General features: G+C 40.4%; 1 protein-coding gene across 2 annotated transcripts in view; it reads right to left on the bottom strand.

Moving 5' to 3' along the window:
- Positions 1 to 20,828, bottom strand: part of PTPRO (protein tyrosine phosphatase receptor type O) — an 87,436-nt gene that overhangs the window by 6,748 nt on the left and 59,860 nt on the right. For both annotated transcript variants that reach the window (XM_019643254.1, XM_019643255.1), the window contains 7 exons: positions 20,541 to 20,622; positions 10,939 to 11,029; positions 9,756 to 9,832; positions 9,026 to 9,160; positions 8,673 to 8,795; positions 6,888 to 7,042; positions 1,005 to 1,140 (listed from right to left, as the gene is read on the bottom strand). In XM_019643254.1, coding sequence (XP_019498799.1) covers positions 1,005 to 1,140; positions 6,888 to 7,042; positions 8,673 to 8,795; positions 9,026 to 9,160; positions 9,756 to 9,832; positions 10,939 to 11,029; positions 20,541 to 20,622 — 799 coding nt within the window. The remainder of the gene's footprint in view (positions 1 to 1,004; positions 1,141 to 6,887; positions 7,043 to 8,672; positions 8,796 to 9,025; positions 9,161 to 9,755; positions 9,833 to 10,938; positions 11,030 to 20,540; positions 20,623 to 20,828) is intronic.

Raw genomic sequence — 20,828 nt, 5'->3', positions numbered from 1 at the left:
CAGAGGCATTAAGAGACGGCAGCCAGGGCGGCCGCCTTTTTGAGTTATACTGACATCTAGTGGTGATTCATAGGAAAAGCATGAGGAAGACCAAGGCAGTTTTTAATCTCTCAGAACTTGAGTCAGAGCTCAGGCCAAGCTGTGTTTTACTCTCTTCCTCCCACACACACTCCTTGAAAAAAAGGGATTGTTGTATGCCTGAAGCTAAGAAACCGCGAGTATGGCTGGGTGACTAGGATTATGAACAAGCTATTGTGCTTAGGTTTTGGGGCCCACACTGGTACACACACTGCCGCTCTGAGGCGGTGTGATGCTGTCTGCTGGTTCTGGCCCAGACTGCCGCTCCAGCCCGAGTACATTCTGAGATTTCAAGAAGGGAGGAGAGGACTTGGGAGAAGAGGAAGAGGAAGGAGCAAAAACCACTGCTGGATATTTCTGGGGATGCTCCCATGTTGTTATAATGTTAAATAACATTAAATTAGATCAAGAGAACTGTCAGTGCTGGTAGGTTGGAGGCTGGAAATCCTGAAATCAGAAAGAGGACAGAAAGCATAAATCCAACCCATGATTATCACCCAAAGTGAAGTGGAACAGAGAATCACATGGAGGACAAACTAATGACAAGTTTTGAGCCAATTATAGCATTTAGTATTAGTTCCACAGTCTCTACTTGGTGGCATTTACCCAGGCTGGGTTTTACCTGCACCAAACTCTCACTCTGTTCAAAGAGGTTTTATTCTATTATAAATATATCGATGTGCTCTGAATTATTAAAGGGCATATGATGCTAGTAACAGTGCAAGTACTATACAGTGAATAGGTTTCTAGAAGCTAATATCTATTTCCTTTATACCTTGAAGCAGTTTAAACACGCACAATAAGAGGCTGGGGATAGCAGATGCAAAAAAGTTTTAAGCCGATTGTATTGAAACATTAGATGAAATAATGGGAAGTTTTTTCCAGTCAAGGACAAATGTAAAGATACATACTAATGACATTCCTACCTCTGTCTGGACCATGGACATCCGGTATGACCGCATTTCTGACACAAGCCCTAAGATGTCCACAAACTCATGATCCTGAATGTGCTGTAAGAGCCTGTCCAGGGCGATGAATGTTCCCGTCCGGCCGACCCCAGCGCTGCAAGAGTGTTCAGACAGCACATTACTCAGACAGTGCTTCTACACTGTGGAAAACAAACTGGTGATTTAAAAACACCAACTCAGGTAGTACCACTGAGAAAAATGAAGACTAAACTCCTGGCGGTATTTTCTACTTAACTGATTTTTTTTAAGCATGCAATTGTGGTAGGTGTGTCTTCTAATGTCGTATTTCTGACTAGAACTGCTACTTCCCTTACAGAGGTTATGGGGTCTGCACTGCCTCAGCCATAACCTACCCTGCTCTGCCTGGGTCTCCCTGCTTCCTGAGGAAAGTGATGATTCCATATGCAGCCAACTGGTTGGTTCCTGCCTTCAGGGAGCTGAGACACATACACAAGTCTAGTCTTCTGAGTAGCCTCAGAGTTAAGCCCTCACACCCAGCTCAGAAGTCTTGTTGAGATGCCTACATCCTGGGTGTAGCTCTGAGGCCTAGCAATTTGTGTGCCTTCAACCCTGAGATGAGTTCACCATCTCAGACTTTCCTTACAGCACATCTGTCCTTCTAGTGAATTCTGAGCCTGCTTCAATCTCCCAGTGATCTTCTAGGTAGTTAGTTGCCTCCAAATCAAATTTTAATATTTGGACCCCGTCTCTTCCAGTCTCCAAACCCCAGGGCTCAGAGAATAGATTTGCACTGACCAATTGCCCACCACAATTTTACATGTGAAAGTCAGCTCTTCTTTTCTTCCAATCACTCATAGACTGAAGTTCCAAGTGGTTCCAAACTCTGAATTATGATGAAATATGAGGAAAAAGGAAGTAAAAACTAATTTACATGCAGAATTTGCTGTGAGAGCAATCCAACAGTAAAAGCCTATAGTTCAAAACCCTAGTTTGCTTTTCCTACTTAACAACCTTCCCCTCCTAGGATTTATCTTCTCAGATAAAATGTTCTGCCCCTGGGTAAATACCTCTAAAGTCACATCCAGAACAGTCCCTGCTACCTGCTGTGAAAGGAACCATTAGTTTGACCACATAGTTGAGCAGCTCTATTTTCTGCTCTTGGAAGGAACTGTGTGATATGAGATAATTTCATCTGGCGAAACAGGTTTTAACCTGTGAATGCCTAAAGTGGACTGACAGCATGGACACCCTCCCTGATCAGAAACTTAACAGCTTATGAAGCGTTTTTCTTTACAGAGAGACACATTTCTTTCTCGTTCTTTCTCTCTCTCTCTCTCTCTCTCTCTCTCTCTCTCTCTCTCTCTCTCTCTCTCTCCTGATTTTTTGAGGTTGCACAAAAATTTTACAATATTATTTCACACCAATGGATTTTGATGGAGCGTTCTTCACTTGGTGGGAAAGAAAGCTTAAATTCAAAGATACTTTTCCCATAAAAAAAATAGTGCAGATGTTTGATAATGCAATAGGTGATATAGCTCCTTTCATTTTAGCTATCTGGAAATTTAAAGACAACCTTGAAAAGCAATTATTGCATATATGTTTATGTTAATGAGCTGAATATTATCATTTCTCCTATCCTTCAGCTGGCTTTTATATCTATTTATATCATTTTGGATTGTGATTAGCTATTATTATTATTATTTTTGGGATTATAAAGTTTGTTTTAATACATAGATTTTAAGAATTTTATTAAAAATATAGCTAGCATACAATATTATATTAGTTTCAGGGGTACACCATAGTTATTCAACATTTATATAACTAAAGAAGTGATCACCATAATAAGCCCAGCAACCATCTGACACCGTACCACTCTATCACAATATTATTGGCTGCATTCTCTATGCTGTACATTACATCCCCATGACTTATTTGTTTTATACCTGGAAATTTGGACCACTTATTCCCCTTCCCCTCTTTTTCAATATATCAATTATAGTTGACACTCAATATTAGTTTATATTACTTTCAAGTGTATAGCATAGTGGTTAGACATTTATATAATTTAAGAAGTAATCCCTCTGACTAGTCAAGTACCCACCTGGCACTGTACATACTTGTTATTACCATATCATTGACTATATTCTCTATGCTTTACTTTTTTGTAACTCCCAAATGACTATTTTATAACTACCAATTTGTACTTCTTAATCCCTTCCCCTTATTTCACCACACCCTCCAATCCCCCTCCCATCTGGCAACCATCAAAATGTTTTCTGTATCTCTGAGTTTGTTTTGGCTTTCTTTGTTAATTTTGCTCTTAGATTCCACATATAAGCAGAATCACATTGCATCCGTCTTTCTCTGTCTGACATAATCCACTCAGCACAGCACCCTCCAGGTCATCCATGCTGCCAAAGATGGCAAGAACTCATTCCCATCCATGGCCAAGCTATATTCCATTGTATATATGTACCGCCTCCTCTTTATTGATTCTTCCATCAATGGACAGTCAGGCTACCTTCACATCTTGGCCACTGTAAACAATGCCTCAGTGAACATATGGATGCACATGTCCTCTAAAAGTAGCATTTTGGGTTTTCTTCAGATAAATATCCAGAAGTGGAATTACTGGATCCTTCACTGTCTCTTCTTATTGCTTTTTTTTTTTAATTCTATTTTGTCTGGTATAAGTATTGCTACCCCAACTTTTTTTTCTTTTTCACTTCCATTTTCATGAAATATCTTTTCCATCCCTTTTCTTTCTGTTTGTGTGTATCTTTCCACCTGAAGTGAGTCTCCTGCAGGTAGCATATATAAAGGTTTTGTTTTCTTATCCATTTAGCCCTCTTAAGTCTTTTGATTGGAGCATTTAATCCATTTATATTGAAAGTAATTGTTGATAGATATGTATCTATTGCCATTTTATTATTCATAATTTTGATTTTTTTTTCCATCTTAAAGAAGCCCCTCTAGCATTTCTTGTAATACTGGTTTGGTGGTGATGAACTCCTTAGCTTTTTCTTGTCTGGGAAGATTTTTATCTGTTCTTCGATTCTAAGTGATAGCTTTGCTGGGTAGAGTAATATTGATTATAGGTCCTTACTTTTCATTACATTGAATATTTTGTACCAATCCCTTCTGGCCTGCAAAGTTTCTGTTGAGAAATTAGCTGAAAGTATAATGGAAACTCCCTTATAAGTTACTAGTTGCCTCCTCTTGCTGTTTTTAGGATTCTTTCTTTATCTTTAACCTTTGCCATTCTAATTATAATGTGTCTTGGTGTGGGCCTGTTTGGGTTCATCTTGTTTGGGACTTTCTGTGCTTCCTGTCTATTTTCTTCATTCGGTTAGGAGAGTTTACAGTCATTACTTCTTCAAATAGGTTCTCAACCTCTTGCTTTTTCCCTTCTCCTTCTTGTACCCCTGATCGAATGCTGTTACACTTGATGTTGTCCCAGAGGTCTCCTAAACTCTCCTCATTTTTTGGATTCTTTTTTCTTTTCGCTGTTCCAATTGGGTCCTTTCTGCTACATGCCTTCCAAATCACTGATTCGATCCTCTGCCTCATCTAGGTTGCTGGTGGTTCCTTCCAGTGCATTCTTCATTTTAGTTATTGCATTCTTCACTTCAGACTGGTTCTTTTTTTATGGTTTCTGTGTCCTTTCTTATGCTTGCTATCTCTTTGCTGAAGTTCTCATTAAGTTCCTTGAACATCCTTATAACCATTGTTTTGAACTCTGTATCTGATACTTTGCTTATCTCCATTTTGCTTAGTTCTTTTTCTGGAGTTTTCTCCTGTTCTTTCACTTGGGACACATTTCTTTGTTTCCTCATTTTGGCTGCCTCTTTGTGTTTGTTTCTATGTATTAGGTAGATCTGCTATGTCCTCAGTCTTGGCGAGTGGCCTTATGTAAGTAGGTGCCCTGTGGGGCCTGGCAGTCTCCCTGGTCACCTGTACCAGGAGTGTCCCTTGTGTGGTTGTGTGTGTTCTCCTATTGTAGTTGAGCTTTGATTGCTGTTGGCACATCAGTGGGTGGTATTGACGCTCAGGCTGACTGGCTGAGAGGTTTGGCCACATCCACTGTTTATGGGCTGCTGTACAGAAGGCTTATCATACTGAGTGGGATTCGCCCCAATGGGCTCTGGTGCCTGATGAGACCACCCTTTGTGCGTGCCACTTGTGGGGCTAATTGGGCAGTGCTCTGTTGTGGTCTGAAGCAAACTTCCAAATATGTTCGTTCAGGGGCCTCTTGGGAGGTCTCCGGTGCAGACCCAGGTCAACCACTGCCTGTGACTAGCCTGGGCCTACCTAGTAGCAGCTACAAAGTGATTTGCAATTGTTTGCTGCCTGTGCTAAACCTGGAGGCACATGGGAGAGGTCATACTTGGAACCAAGAACAGCTGCCTCCAAAATACTAGGGCTGAAGTAACTCTGCAAAAAGCCAGGACACCTGGAGATCTGCTGCCACCTGCTGGCTCCCTTAAGGTTCAGCCACGATAGAGCCTCATGTGGTACTTGAGTGGGCGAGGCAGGGTGTCAGGAAGTCACTAGAAGTGGGAAGAGTTGTGGTCACCAGGTTAGTATAGAGTTTGGTTGGTGCCAGTACTGAACCTGGAAAGACTCAGCGAAAGTCTGAGAGCACACTGAGGCCAGTCACTACCCCCCCAGGGGCCTTTGGACTCCGATAGTTTTTCAGTAAAGAGTGCAATGCAGGAATGGCTGACTGCTCGAAGTGAAATTGCCCCCAGCAGTGTGGGAGTTGGTTGGGGTGGGGTCCCAGTGAGTCAGCAGAGAAAAGCAGTGGAGCTCACCAGGCCAATCAGATTCAGATTTGGCCTGTGGGGGCGGGATCAACACAGGAAAGATGGTGCCTGCTTGCTGGCTGTGTAGGAGGCTGACCCCTTACTGTAAAAATGCTGACTGTCCTCCAGTTCTCCTCCTGAAGCCACACACCTCAGTCTGCCCCCTGTATGTCTCTGAGGCCCCTCAAATCACCGTCCCACCGCTGGAGCTCAAGGTGAGTGCCTGGCTGTTTTAGAGGACAACTGAATTCTCATAGCTTTCTGTCCCACCCGAAGGTTGGAATTCTCACTGTTTTTCACAGTCAGATGTTGTGTGGGCTCCTCTCCCAGCACCAGGACTCCAGGCTGGGGAACCTGGTGTGGGGGGTTTGGGTCCCTCCCTCCTCTGGGGGGAACTTTCGTAGCTGAGATATCCCTCTGATTCTCAACCACCACAGGCAGATTTGGGGCCAATTTGCATCTCCACCCCTCCTACCTGTCTCGATGTGGCTTCTACTTTATATTTTTAATTATAGGAATTCTGTTTGGCTAGACTTCAGATGGTTCTCCAGGTTGATTGTTCTATAATTTAGTTATAATTTTAATGTGTTCATGGAAGGATGCAGGCACAGGGTTTATCTACTCCGCCATCTTGGATCTCCCATTTTTAATTTGCCCTTATATTTTGGTCACGTTTTAAGCCACTCAGAGTCCTTAATAGGATAGGATAATATCACATAGTGCTTAAAGGTATGGCCATGGAGACTGGTGTGCCTGGATTTGAATCCCAACTCCTCCACATTCGAGTTGCAGGAATTTGTGTTAATTCCTTAACCTCTCTCCTCCTCAGTTTGGTGTTTTTTTTAAATCTGAAAATTGGAATAATAATATCTATCTCATAGGCTGTAGGGTATTAGATAGCCATATTATAAGTAAATAATGTATCTAGAAGACATCAGTTAATTATACATTTTTAAAAGTCATAATTCATTTCATTATTAATTGAATCTGATCAGGGGTTTATCGAGTGGTGGGCTACTTCCTTTATGAAACAAAGCCCATGGTGCTGAACAGACAACGTATTTGGTTAGGTTACCTGCAGTGCACGACCATGGGGCCTTTGCTCTTGGTAGCTTGCTGTCGGACCACATGTACAAACTGTAGGATACTTTCTGCAGCATTGGCTGTGGGCACACCGTGATCAGGCCATACAGTGTAGTTAAAATGCATCACATCCTGCATCTCATCAGCCTTTAGGAGAAAAAGCCAAAACAAGCATTAATCTCTCAGTCCACTATCAGGATGCTCAGGCCTCCACGGCAGCTCATTAGTGGCGTAAGACGGTAAAGCCACATTCCACTCCTGATCTGTATACTTCCCTTTCCATCTCTGAGCATTATGTCTGCCACAAAGCAGAACCTGAAAAAAAGAATACTAACTGTCTAAAACTTCAAATAGTAAAATAAATAGGCGAATCCATGCCTGTGTGGAGATAAGAGCTTAAGAAAATTAGGATTTGCTTCCTGGCTCCACTATTTAGCAATTGCACCGGCTTTGGCCAATGAAGGAAACACTGTGGAAGGTACCATTGGTGCTCCCTTGGGTCCCCTTTGCCAGGCTGGTGCACCCTTTTCCCAGCAGCTGCCAACAGCAGATAGCTGTGCCCTTCTCAGAGTTGTTATCCACTCAGGGGAGCTGCCTTGCTTAAGAGGTTGTGTTCTCCTGCTCAGGGTAGGCCACAGCTAACCAGTGACTGATACTGGAGTCATTTTGGTTGCCCAGAAATGTTCATGAAAATAATCACTCTTTTCAAAGGCTGATGGCAGGCTTAGCACAAGGAGTTGAACATTGCAGGAGATTATATGTGTGTGTGTGTGTGTGTGTGTGTGTGTGTGTGTGTATGCACATTCTAATACAGTTGATCTGAAAATGTATCCAGCTAAAATATACAAAATTGTTCAAAAATAGGAAACACTTAAATTGTCATTAGTCTCTGCAGCTGCAGTCTTAGTATCAGGGTGATCCCTGTCAGCTGAATAGCAAAATAGCAAGACATACGTCAAGGAAGCAAACAAGTTACAGTTGTTTTTTTGTCTCCATTTCTTACTCAGTTCCTGCTAAATTTCAAGTAGTTGAAAGCAACAAATTGTGTGTTATGGTCATTTTTCTCCTTTTTGTTAAATGAGAAAACTCTTTTGTTATATCTTATTTAGCCATTCCCAAATTTCCCTTACCCTGCTTTCTTCATTTATGTAATTTTATCTTGTTGTATTCTAAAGTTTTCCACATATCGACATGGAGGGAATCAAAAAAAGATATAAACGAAAAATGAAATAAATAGAAAAATGTGTTCATTAGCACAACACAATCTTCTTTTAGAAATTTAACGTTTATGGCAGACCTTAAATTTAGATTCTGTCTGTTTATGACTGAAAAGGGGCACTCTGGGACCAGGTGCTTGTAGCTACTGTATAAACACCTTACCAGAAAACACTATTATTCAACTTTTTATTCTCATCATCTCCAGCCTTTCACATTGTTGTCATTGAAAGGTTAGTGTAAGTAACGAGAACGTGTCCCTCCTCAGTCAGGCCTGATGAGCAATGATTCACTGTGTCTTTTATTGCCCTGGGCTAATCTGAGATGGAGCAGTGTAGTCATTTTCCCCCTCTCCTCAGGCCTTTCTGGCCATCCATTTCATCCACACCATTCTCGATGACATGGGAAACAAATACATTAAAAGTGGAAGTTTTCTCTTGAAGGTAGCAGTGTTGCAAAGCCTGAAGTACTCATGATCTTATATGATGATGGGTTGGTCTCCTGACACCTGAGGGTCACCTCAGCATGAGAACAGCACCTGAACTTGTGCTTCATGACTTACATAGTTGATCCGGAAATGTCTACAGGCCCAGTCATCCTGCTCTTCCTCTGAGATCATTTCCACATTGATGTCTCCATACGCTATGGGTTCTTCTGTGAAGGGCCAGTAATGGTCGCATTTCACCTAGGGTGAAAGGGAGACAACATTTGCAAACAAACAGGCGAGGGAAGAAATGAAGTCTGCGCTCACTGAAGGAAAACAAAAGTACTTGCGTCTGAAGAACTGTGTATGATTATTGTGAGGATGAAAAATGAAGCAAGGAGAACAGTTTCTGGTGTACAGTGCACACTCGATCCATGGTAGTGTCTGGTATGGGATTTGCTAAGTGGAAGACAGCCCCGTTAGGTACTTACCCTCCTTTTCTCATTGCACTGAGTGAGCATGACTATAATCTGAGACTTCTGTTGTAGGACCATCTTCCAAAAGTCATTTCTGGTTTCAGGCAGTGGCCCCTGTGTGGCGATATACTCCTGGGGTGAGTTGTACCCCTGAAAGATAGGTGACAAAGTTCTCACCTAAGGAGCTACTGTCAACACCAAATGGTATTCCACACAAATAAGAACAAACTGAAAATTTACTGGTGATAAACCTGGTAAAGGAGCACACACTTGTGTAATGTATTCTCCTTTTTTCATGGAAAAGGCCCGCAGAGTAACTGACGGTATAGGTCTGTGTGATTTTAAGCACGGTTCTTGGAAAACCTATAAAATCACACTCACACTTTTTTTTTTTTTAATGATAGCAACCACTATCTTTATTGGTATTTTAAAAACACAGTTGCTTAGGTGAAACCCTTTGAGTTGCTGAAAATATTTAAACCCAATTATATCTTTCACATAATTATCTCCTTTCACTTTCACTAGTCCTTTACAAAGACATGTGAAAACTGATCTCTAGGCTCTCTTCCCCTTCCCCCATTCTTTATTTTAAAATAGAATAATGGAAACTGGTTCTTTAGTAGGAGAATGGCTCTCTTTTTGACTGTTTGACACATTCCTATAGCCCTAATGGTCTTCCTCTGCCTGGGCTGGAATTTAGATGTCTGATTTTTATTTTTATTTTTGTTATTACTTTTTTACTTACAGGAATGTAGTTGGCATTGATGTAATCTGCTCCTTCATCTTCATTCATGGAGATTAATCTTACTCGGCTAAAGTCATCTGTAAAGAGTAAGAAAAAAATTATTAAAATCAGAGTGGAAGGAAGAATTGCCTTGATCCTCTCTTCCCAATATCAAGTAAAATTGTCAGTGATAGAGTAGGTAGATCAAGTTTACTTTACCTAGATATTTTACCCATACCCCAATCTTAGTTTCTTGCTTAAACAAATATATAAATATCTCTCAGTCACTTTTTCTCCCACTAGCTCTTCTGTCCTTGGAAGTATTATCTCCATGTTTTGGGGGGAGATTGTGCAAAATAGTTACAGAAACTAAAATTCCAGTAGATTGTACAGAAGGCTACAGAATGCAGCCTAAATATCAGATTTTCATTTCACGTAGGGACGTCTAGAGAATTCACTACCTCTGGGAAACACGGAAGAGAAGATGGAGTTACGTGGGTTTTTTGTAAATAGACTTCGAATAAGAAAATTCAGTTCTGAAAAGTGCACAAATGTAAGGTGTTATAATGATAATAGTAATTATCATTAGTATTTTCTCAAGAAATCTTATTAAGGAAAAAGTTCTCTTTCTAGAGCTTTTTCAGTTTCCTTCTTTCTACTTTTCCATTCTTTCTCAGCTTCCTCTAGAGTGTAGCAGAAAGGAAAGTTAAATCTATATTAAAATATATTTTAATTGTCCTGTTAGTAATCTATATTACTTTTTCTTTGAATATTGCTTTTATTACAAAATACTAAGCAACAACAGAACTTGCCAGAAGTTAGAAAGTGGAGGCATTTTAACACATTACATCTCCTTCCCATTTGCCTCCTTTTGTTGTCAATGAATTAACTGAAAATATTGTATGAGGACACAAATTATCGTATCCCTAATTTTGTTAAGACTTTTTGATATCCAATGGGCCAAATGGTCACTGTTTCCTCTTCATATAAAATTCATTTAAAAGCATAATAATTATATCTTCCTACATACGATAAGATCTAATGGCATGAAAGAACAAATATGATCAATGCAATCACGGAGATAGCCTTGAGGATCCAGACCACAATGGGTCTGGCCAGAGATTGGTGAAGTTGATTAATTTGCAATAACAGTCCTTCAACCTTTGAAAGACATGAATCAGATTGGCACTATTGACCATCTTACATGGTAGAATGTTTGTGTAACGATTTTTACATCGGTTCAGTGGTAGGTCTGCAGCAAAGTGGGGAATATCCAGTCCAATCAATTTCAACTCCTGTAAATGACAGAGAATAGATTTGAGATTTCTGTGCATGGTGTGGATTGGATTATCACTCACACTGGATTATTCTAACTCTGCCTGTAATAGAATTATCACCACCACCGCCACGCCCCCCCATACCCCACCCTGCCCCTTGCCGTATGATGTTGCAGTAGCTTCCTTTTGTGATCGGGTGTACTTCTCCACCCCAGTCTTGTCTACTTGCTTTGGCCAATGAACTTGGGTAGAACTCATGTTCAATCAGAAATTTTAAATATGCTTGTTTAGTTTAGTTTGTCCTCTTGTGCTTCTGCCATCTGCCATGAAAAGAACATGAGCAGAGAAGCTGCGAGTCCCTAAATGAGGAGACGCATGGGGCAGCCATGACCCTGACCCATGGATCAGAACTGTCCCTGCTGCCCCACAGACCCACAAGTGAGAAAAATAAATGTAAGTCACTGAGATTTTAAGGTTGTTTCTTAAATAGAATTATTGCAGTCATAGCTGACTAACATAATACAGTAGTACCTTGGATAGCTTGGTGATCATTTGGAGAAGGTGTATAACACTGTTAAGTGTAATAACACTCAGGGTGTGTAAAATTTGTAACAAAATTTATTTCAGATTTTGGGAGGTATAGGGTAACTGAAGTTTATGCAGTTTGCATAAATAGTTCCTATTCTGTGAGGAAATGTAGGTCTTTCTCTTGCAGTCAATGAGCCTTAGAAAAGGTAGTAGATGAGAGAGTGAAGAGCAAGGGAGGAGTATTTTCCATGTAATGAGACATAGGATTGACAGTCACTAAATATATGCAAAGAAACCTCAAAACTAAGGATGAATCAGTGGGTAAGCAAACCCTTCAGTGAAACTAAAAGAACATCCAGATATCTGCCTGCTTGTGTGCAATCAGTACACTTACAAATCCTATTATCAGAAGATGCACTGATAGGAAAATTTTTATATAAACAGACAATCATCATACTTCAACAAGGTTATGTTACTGGAAAAGGGGGTTTCTAAGCTGCTCTGCCATGTGTCTGATAGGAAACAAGGGGTTGAAGTCAGGCCATGTGGATTTCTCCGGGGGCATTTTTCACACGCAGTTTATGTGAATGAATGGTGTTCCCTGGAATTGTACAGTGCACAAAAAGTGTACAAATGCAACAGATTTAGTTAAATTCCTGGACAAATTTGAGGGAAATAGTAAACAGCATATGGGTATATAACCATCTACAAGTGGGATTACCTGTATAGTATGCACTTTTCTATAAGACCATTAAGTGAGGCAGTAAACACTTATAAATTTTACTTACTCATATAGGATATAAATATTACGAACAAATTTTACTCTTCATAATTCCTCCCCATTATTACTTTAATCATAAGCTGAAGGACTATCTCCCAGGGGGAAGACTTTTTGAGAGCCTGAAAAAATTTTGAAGGGAGTTGGAGATATTTGAAGGTGTTATGAGAGATTGAAGAGTGGTATCTCTTTTGTGCCCTTTGTGTCTTGATTCAAGTGCTCTTTGCAAAACATATGCTTTAGAGATCTAGTCCCTGGGATGTCTGCTGCTTCCCCATAAAAGTTCCTTGGTAGCTCAGTGTGCATGCTTAATGGCATTGGGATGGAAGCCTGCAGTCAACACGGAGGAGCCGACCTAAATTGCTCAGATTGCTCTCTTCCTCTGCTTCTGCATCACTTGACTTTGCAAGCTCACAAAATCTCAAGCTCTTTGGCCTAAATTGAAGTCCATTGTAAAGATAAACTACGCTAACTTTGATCCTCAATTCACGAAATTAGAAGTTTTTCCATCTTAGGCAAAACCTTTGCTTGCCAAATGCCTTTAAACAGAAGCGTGTCACTGTTACTTTATTACTGATTTTTCCATTAATTTATTTATTTATTTGTTTATTTTTATTTTTTTGTAGAGGGCAGTGTCACTGGCCCTCATATGTGGGATCCGAACCGGAGTCCTCTGGTGTCCAAAGCCAGCTCTTAACCATCACACCACTCAGCCGGCCCTGGTTTTTCCATTTTAAAGGGTTTGCAAAGACTGATTATACTGGTCTTATAAGAAATGAAAACTTAGTCTTAACAATTTAAACCAAATTAGTGTTATTTTTAGGTTAGTTCCTTTTGGCAACTATAAGCATATTTAAATGATGCTTCAATTGCTTAAAATATTTTGGAAATCTACATCCTTTAGAGAATGCCTTTATAGAGAGTGTGTCACAACATCTGACTTATTTTGGTGTGCCACCTATAAGCTGTAGGGTCTTGGAAAAGTAGTTAAAGTCTCATTACCATCAGTTTAATTATTTGTAAGATAGGGCTAATCACGTCTCCATACTTCACTGGTGGATAGTGACTATCAAATGGAGTGTTTAAACTTAACATTTGATAACGGTTGTAAAATGCTTCTTTATGATTCCTTGTTTGTTTTGCTTTGTGTAGCTTCATAATTTCTCCTTCCTTTGCCATTTGTACTAACGGACCAAAAACTCTCTCCCTAAGTCCCCAGCTTTGAGGACAGACTGATAAGCCACAGGAAAAGGCCTCAGATATGGAAAAAAAAAGAAACAGTGGAAACAGATTGAGGCTGAGAGCTGGAGCACATATGGAAACTGACTAGCTGATAGAACTTTAATTGTGCATTGCTTCCCTGCTGTAAAAGCCCTAAATTGATAAGAGAGGTTTAATTGGCTGAACACTGTAAATGCAAATTGCCAAAGCAGAATTACAAGCAAAGCAGGAACTGCATCTATACACAAAATGCCTTGCAATCCTTTGTAATCCAGTCTGTCACTAAGTGGGAAATCGAATACAAAGTTTCAGTTCAGTAGCTTTGCAGTTATTTTCTTCCTAACCATGTAGAATCTCCAGAGGCTTAAATCTTCAGAAAGTCAGAGCATGAGGGAATGGCCTGAAACCAACATAAATCATTTTTTAAATTTTCTTTTGCCAGTTATGTTTCTAACATAATTTATCATCGTGTTGTTTTTCTAGGCCACGTAGTCATCCATAAGAATGGTGGTACCCCAAAAGATATGTCTACATCCTAATCCTCAGAAACCTGTGAATGTGTCCTTATTTGGAAAAAGATGTAATTAAGTTAAGGGTTATGAGATGCGATCATTTTGTATTATCCAGGTAGGCCCTAAATCTGATAACAAGTGTTCCTATAAAAGAGAAGAGGGGGAGGTCATATAAAGATGGAGGCATATGAGTAGATCTGAGATATGCAAGCCAAAAAATGCCTGGAGTCACCAGAATTGAAAGAGGCAAAAAAGGAATCTTTGCTAGAGCCTTTGGAGGGAGCATGGCCCTGCTAACACTTTGATTTTGGACTTCTGGTCTCTAGCATTGTGAGAGAATAAATCTCTGTTGTTAAAGTCACCAAGATTGTGGAAATTTGTTATGGCAGCCCTAGGAAAATAATACAGCCACCAAGGCCCAATGGCAGTGTAGGTCATGTGGCTGTGTTTGAAGCATGAATGTCTTGAAAAGCAAAGCACAAATATATGCACTGTATTAAACTGCTAGGACTGCCATAACAAAATATCATAGGCCGGGTGGCTTAAACAACAGAAATTTATATCTCATAGTTGTAGAGGTTGAGAAGTCCAAGAACAAGGTGCTGGCAAGGTAGGTTTCATTCCGAGGCGTCCCTTGGCTTGTAGATGGCCACCATCTTGCTGTATGTTCCCATGACCTCTGCTTTCTGTCCTGGTGGAGGGGATGGGAAGGAGAGAGCATGCTCTTTGATGTCTCCTTGTATAAGGGCACTAATCCCAGCACGAGGGCCCCACTCTCGTGACCTCATCTATAATTGCCTCCCAAAGGCCCCGTCTCCAAATACCCTCATGCTGGGGAGCTGGGGCTTCAACATATGCATTTGGGGGCACACCTTCAGTGTACCATCATCTTCTGAGAAGAGCACAGCTGTATTCTGGCTTCAGTGTTAGGAAGTGATAAGTGCTTGATGTTTGCTTTCACATTGTTGGACGTTAGAGTCCGACGAGCTAGATTACTAGACTACAGAACAAGTGAGGAGAAACCATGTGGCCGGTGCTGTTGACAAAGAAGGTTGCATCTATGGCAAGTAAAAGTCCAATGGGATTAGGCAATGTCCGGTTATGTTTCTGGTAAATACAAAGGGAGAAGAAAGGATTTATAACAAGGTGTTTAGTGAGGTTCCGTATTAGTTTCCAATTCTGCCATAACAAAGTAGAATAAGCTGGGTGGCTTAAAACAACAGAAATGTATTGTCTCACAGCTCTCGAGGCTAGGAGTCTGAGATCAGCGTGTCAGCAGGGACATATACCCTTGTAACCTATACGGGACTCCTTCCTTGGCTTATTTTTAGTTTCTTTCCAGCTGGTTTGTTGGCAATTTTTGGTATTCCTTCACTTGTAGCTGTGTCTCTCCAATCTCTTCCTTTGTCATCACATGGCAGTCTCCCTGTTTGCCTCTTTATCTTCACATGGCTGTCTTTCATAAGGACACCAGCCATATTGAATTAAGAGTCCACTCTACTTCAGTATGACTTTATCTTAACTAATTACATCTGCAAATGACCTAATTTCCATCTAAGGTCACATTCTGAGGTACCGAGTGGTTAGGGATTCGACATACTTTTAGGGGGACACAATTCAAGCCTAACAAGTACTATAATGGAAGAATGGGGTGCAATAGTGATGGCAGTCTTGGGCAGGTGATGAAAGATGGCTAAGAAGAAAGTCAACCCCAAGAAAGTCTAGGAATAGCTCTAGGATGAGGTTCAGGGGCAACACTCCAATCACTGAACCAATTACTAGTACAGGCATTTGGAAACAGAGACTAAACCTAGGAAATTAGAAATAAGAGGAAAGAAAACTCAGGCCTGGGAATAATGTAAGACCCCTGGTGTGAGAACTGTGGGAGAGGGCTCTAGATAACTTATTTCAACAAGGACAGCAGGTAGGTCTTTAGTGAACTAGACTGAAATACAAGTAAAAACAGCTACAAATGCGAGCTATTACCAGAAATCAGAGGTCATCTCTTGTGAGCTGTGTGGAAAGTAATATAGTATTGTTTTTATCTTTGCATACATATTTCTGAACAAAGATGATGAGGGTTTTCACCAGCTTCCCAATCAAACACAAAGCACAGAAATTAATGGCAGAATGAGCATGTCTCATGGGCTCTCAAATTTCAAGCTGTAAAATCTGGCTTTTCAAAACCTTTTCCACATGAAACATAAGAAATGAGGAATATTATAGACTCTAATCCCTGGGTCCCAAACTTCCTTAAGAAAAGATGCATATTTTTGTTGAAAGGATAATCAGTTTTTCTAGTAGATTCAAAGTCAGATGCAGAGTGAAAGAGGAATTTATTCAGTAAATGCAAATTAGCCACTTTTATAGTTTCATGTATGAGTTACAGTTATATTGGTAATATATGTAAATACAGATATTAGTTTCAATTTGCATAATACTTATCAATGATGTAATTTCTCAATATGAGTGTGATATTTCAATGTCAGAATCAAAATGAATGTAGGTATTAAGCATTAATATAAACAGAACAAATAACAATTCATCTGAATTTAGCTAGACCAGCTGATTCAGCCATCTTAACTAACATTCTCTTGGAGTCCCATTAGAGCAAGAAACATATTTTTTTCCTTAAGCCTCAATTAATGATCAATTTCAAGAAAATTTGAGGGCTGCCATGTGAAAGATCTGACATACACCCTGAAATCAGGTATCAAAGATGCACAATGCATCTTTAAAAATAGATGAGGATACCCTGACACTGAATCTGAGGATGTGGGGGTGGGTAAGGTTGGGAATTGGCAATATCTGGGAACCTGTCAAATGAAAAAGGAAATGAGTCAGACTAGTGGGTCACTGCTGGAGCAAATGTTAGCCCTAAACAAACAATCTGAGCTTGTGATTTCAATAAAGCAGGCTTCCGGAGAGTAATTTGTATTTTCTTAACAGAACAAAGGTGCAAAATCAGGACTTGGCACCAAATAAATTACATACAATGGTAGGTTGAACTAAATCAATGGTTCGCAAATCATATATGACCAATAATGTTCTAAGAACAAAGATATATGAGAAAAAACTTCATAAATTAAAAATACTAAACACTTCTTCAAGTCATGGCGTGATGGTTAACTTTATGTGTCAACTTGGCTAGGCGATAGTGCCAAGTCGCTTGGTCAAACATCAAGTCTCGATGTTACATGGAGATTTTTTTTTTTTTAAGATTTTTATTGGGGAATTGGGGGATGGGGAACAGACAAGTTGCTCTCCTTTTGTTCTTCAGTCTAGTTGTGGAGGATGTTGCTTCACTGGCCCAAGTTGGCACCATCATTGCGCTCTTCCCGGGCGAGGCAGATCAGTCGCTGGCTTCTGGATGGCCGCTCATGGCGGCTGCTGGCTACACACGGTAGCCCATGGCAACCCACTGCCACAGGGGCTGCAGCCTACGCCGTCGCCGGCGACTCACGGCAGCCCAGCTCCAGGTTGAGCTGTTGTTCAGCATCTTAGCTGTAGAGGGCAGTGTCACTGGCTCTCATATGTGGGATCCGAACCGGGGCCCTCTGGCATCCCAAGCCAGCTCTTAACCAACGCGCCACTCGGCCGGCCCTACATGGAGATTTTTTTTTAGATGCAATTAACATTTTTAAATCAGTAGATTTTGAGAAAGCAGATTACCCTCCATAATGTGGGTGGGCCTCATCCAGTCAGTTGAAGCTTTAAGAGAAAAGACTGAGGTCCTCTGAAGAGGAAGGCATTCTGCTTCCAGACTGCCTTCGGACTTGAGCGGCAACATCAACTCTTACCTGGGTCCCCAGCCTGCCCTGCAGATTTCAGACTTGCCATCTCCTACAGTCATGTGACCCAGTTCCTTAGAATAAATCTCTACATCTCTCTTTAAATCCAGTTATCTATCATCTATCTATCATTTATTATTGATTCTATTTCTCTGGAGAATCCTGACTAACACACATAAGCTATAAAGCTTGGATGTATCCTTGTGCCATAGTTAGTCCACTGGTTCTCAATGGAATACTGCTGGCTTAGGACAATTCTTTGTTGTGTGGGACTGTCCCACTTATTGCAGAACACTTAACATCCCTGTCCCTGTACCCATCAAATACCACTAGTAGCTTATTCCCAAGTTATTATGACAACCCAAAACACTCCCACACATCTCCAAACCCCTCTTAGGGAGCTGCCTGGTATTGGCCCAGTTGCAAACCACTGATTTATTTCAACCTACCATAGTATAGATGAACAAACTGAGGTGATGAGAAATTGTGATTTTTCCCCCCAATATTAATTAGTAACAAAATGGTAGTGAGGACCCAGGTTTTTGGATTCCTAGTGTACATTTCTACCTCCTTTATAAATTCTATGAAATAAGCCTAGGTGTGTTCATTTATACATCAAATGTATAAAAGTTCTCAGCATATTATGAACTGATCATTTAGCACATAAAATTTATGACTCTACTTTTTGCATTTTTGAAGCATCTGGGATCTAATCACTTATTGCTTGGTTCTCCCAGTGTTGTCTTTGAAAATAATGCTCTTTTTCTTTGATATAACCATGTGCTTCCAGTAAGAGCTGTCCTGTTCTTATATGATTCTGCTCTCTCTGGCTATGGTTGGTTTGAGTGGATGTCATGGCCCGGCCCAGCCAATCAGAACTCTCCCCTGTGATTTTTTTCAAACTATGAAAAAAGAATGAGAGTCAATAGTTCCTTTTGGAAACTGGGGCAACTATAGGATGTGATACTCTGCGATTGATGGTGGTCATGTTTTCCACTTTGAGAAAGAAGTTGGTTTGCAATGAAAGAAAGTGAGGCCAAGACAGAGAAAGAAGCAGAAATGAGATATAAAAAGAGGAGGTTTCTGCAAGGGTCATCGCCCTGGGTCCAGTCATTCTTGTGACTAAGCTGCTTCCCTACCCTCCTCCTAGTTTAGCCAATCATCCTTTCCTTAGATTATATGACATATGTCATTTTTATTTTTTTTTTACCAGAAAATAACTCACTAATTTTTTTTTATAATGATGCAATTCAGAAGCACAGAAATAGCTACAGTGGGGTTTGATGGCATAAACTAGGAAGTACTCCTAATCCTCCCAGCCAGGGCCGTGGTCTAGTTGTGCCACCAAGGTCACATAATCTTATAGGATTAGGAGGCTGTGGCTTAAGTGAGGCCGAATGTGTACCAACATCATAATTTTCATCACCATCATCAGAATTATCTAGATACTTATTTTTTTCTGAGTTTTGGCTTATTTTCCTCCTTTCATTGATATACTTTTCTGAAAGGCTGTCTTCACCATAGATCTCCAATCCAAATCTAATTTTTCTTCTCTGAGATAAAACATTTGGTGTAGCATCTATGATTTCTTAGGCACCTGCCTGCAATGGATAACTGAGCAAGGCTCTATGCGGAATTTTTCATGACACAGGTAGTCGTTAGGGGTTTTGTATTTGATAGGTATAATTTCTTCTCATGCTTAAGTTCCCTGATAGAATTTCCACATGAGGATTCCTGCTGTTTCTTACAGACCAAAGTTGTCCTTTGGCTGATGGGCAGAAAGGAGAAATAAATATGAATAATGAGGAGAAAGCAGTTACATTCTACAACCTAGTTTTTCACAGAAAAGAGCACCTTTGAGGCGTTTTAAAAAAACTACACTATTTAGAAAAAAAAAACACTTTATCTTTCCCTTTTCCCTGGTTTCCTGGAAGAATGGACCACTGTGTAGAAACCTGAAGAATGTGAGGCCATCCAGACTCTGTTATGTACGGTGAAACATGTAGGATGAAAATCTAAGGACCAGTTTTGGTCCTCACACTGCTGAGATCCTAGACTTACCCATCACCATCTACTCTGACACATGGTCTTGGACTCAAACAAATATGTGTGCTTCAGAAAAGGCAAGTGTTGCCAATGATTCTCTTATACACAAACCATGTGTAACTCTCTTTCCCCAATTTCTCTAAGAAAAGAAGACAAAACTTCACCAAGAAATATTAAGTAGAATGCCAAGAGTCCTATAGCTATAAGAGCCCTACCTCAGACTCTTACATGCCGAGAAGATAAAGGGGTCCATTTCATCCACCCTTGCTGTGGCCTAAGTGGCATGAAAAACACACTAAAAATCCCTGGAAAGTAAAATTCCTGTTTTAGATCTCCGTCCTCAGCTTGCTTTCTCCTGCACTCTTGATCACCTTGGTTTTCAGCGATGGCTTCTCCTATAACCATGTTTGTTCACCCCAGTATCTGCATCTCCTTTTCCTTCATTTGTGCCACCCAGGCCCTGACCTAACTAAGGGTTGACAGCCTATCTCTGTACCAGCAGATTAGACACCCCTGAGCCCAATTGTCATACTGCTCATTATGCAACCACAACACAAGCACTGCCCAGTAAGCAGGAAAATGATGCCGATATGAACCTGCCAATTCCTATGCCCTATCTGCCACAGGAGGCGGAAACTACTTTATTCACTCACCTCAAATTGGAGAGAAAATTTGTAGTCAGAATCTTTGGCCATATCCTTGATGTAGGCGTCAAAGTCATCCAGTTGAACTGGGCTTTGTTGAACAAAAAGAAATGCATGTTTAAAAAATGCTGTTGGTTAAGTATTGTGTCTTGTTTAACACCATACTTCTCAAACATGAACAATTTTCTTGGAGAGAATAGAAGTTTTACTTCTTAAAGGTTAGCACTTTCTTTCTTTCTTTCTTTCTTTCTTTCTTTCTTTCTTTCTTTCTTTCTTTCTTTCTTTCTTTCTTTCTCT

The sequence above is a fragment of the Hipposideros armiger genome, unplaced genomic scaffold, assembly GCF_001890085.2.
Source record: "Hipposideros armiger isolate ML-2016 unplaced genomic scaffold, ASM189008v1 scaffold_76, whole genome shotgun sequence".
In the NCBI taxonomy this organism is placed as follows: domain Eukaryota; kingdom Metazoa; phylum Chordata; class Mammalia; order Chiroptera; family Hipposideridae; genus Hipposideros; species Hipposideros armiger.
This window is presented reverse-complemented; position numbering and strand designations above follow the sequence as displayed.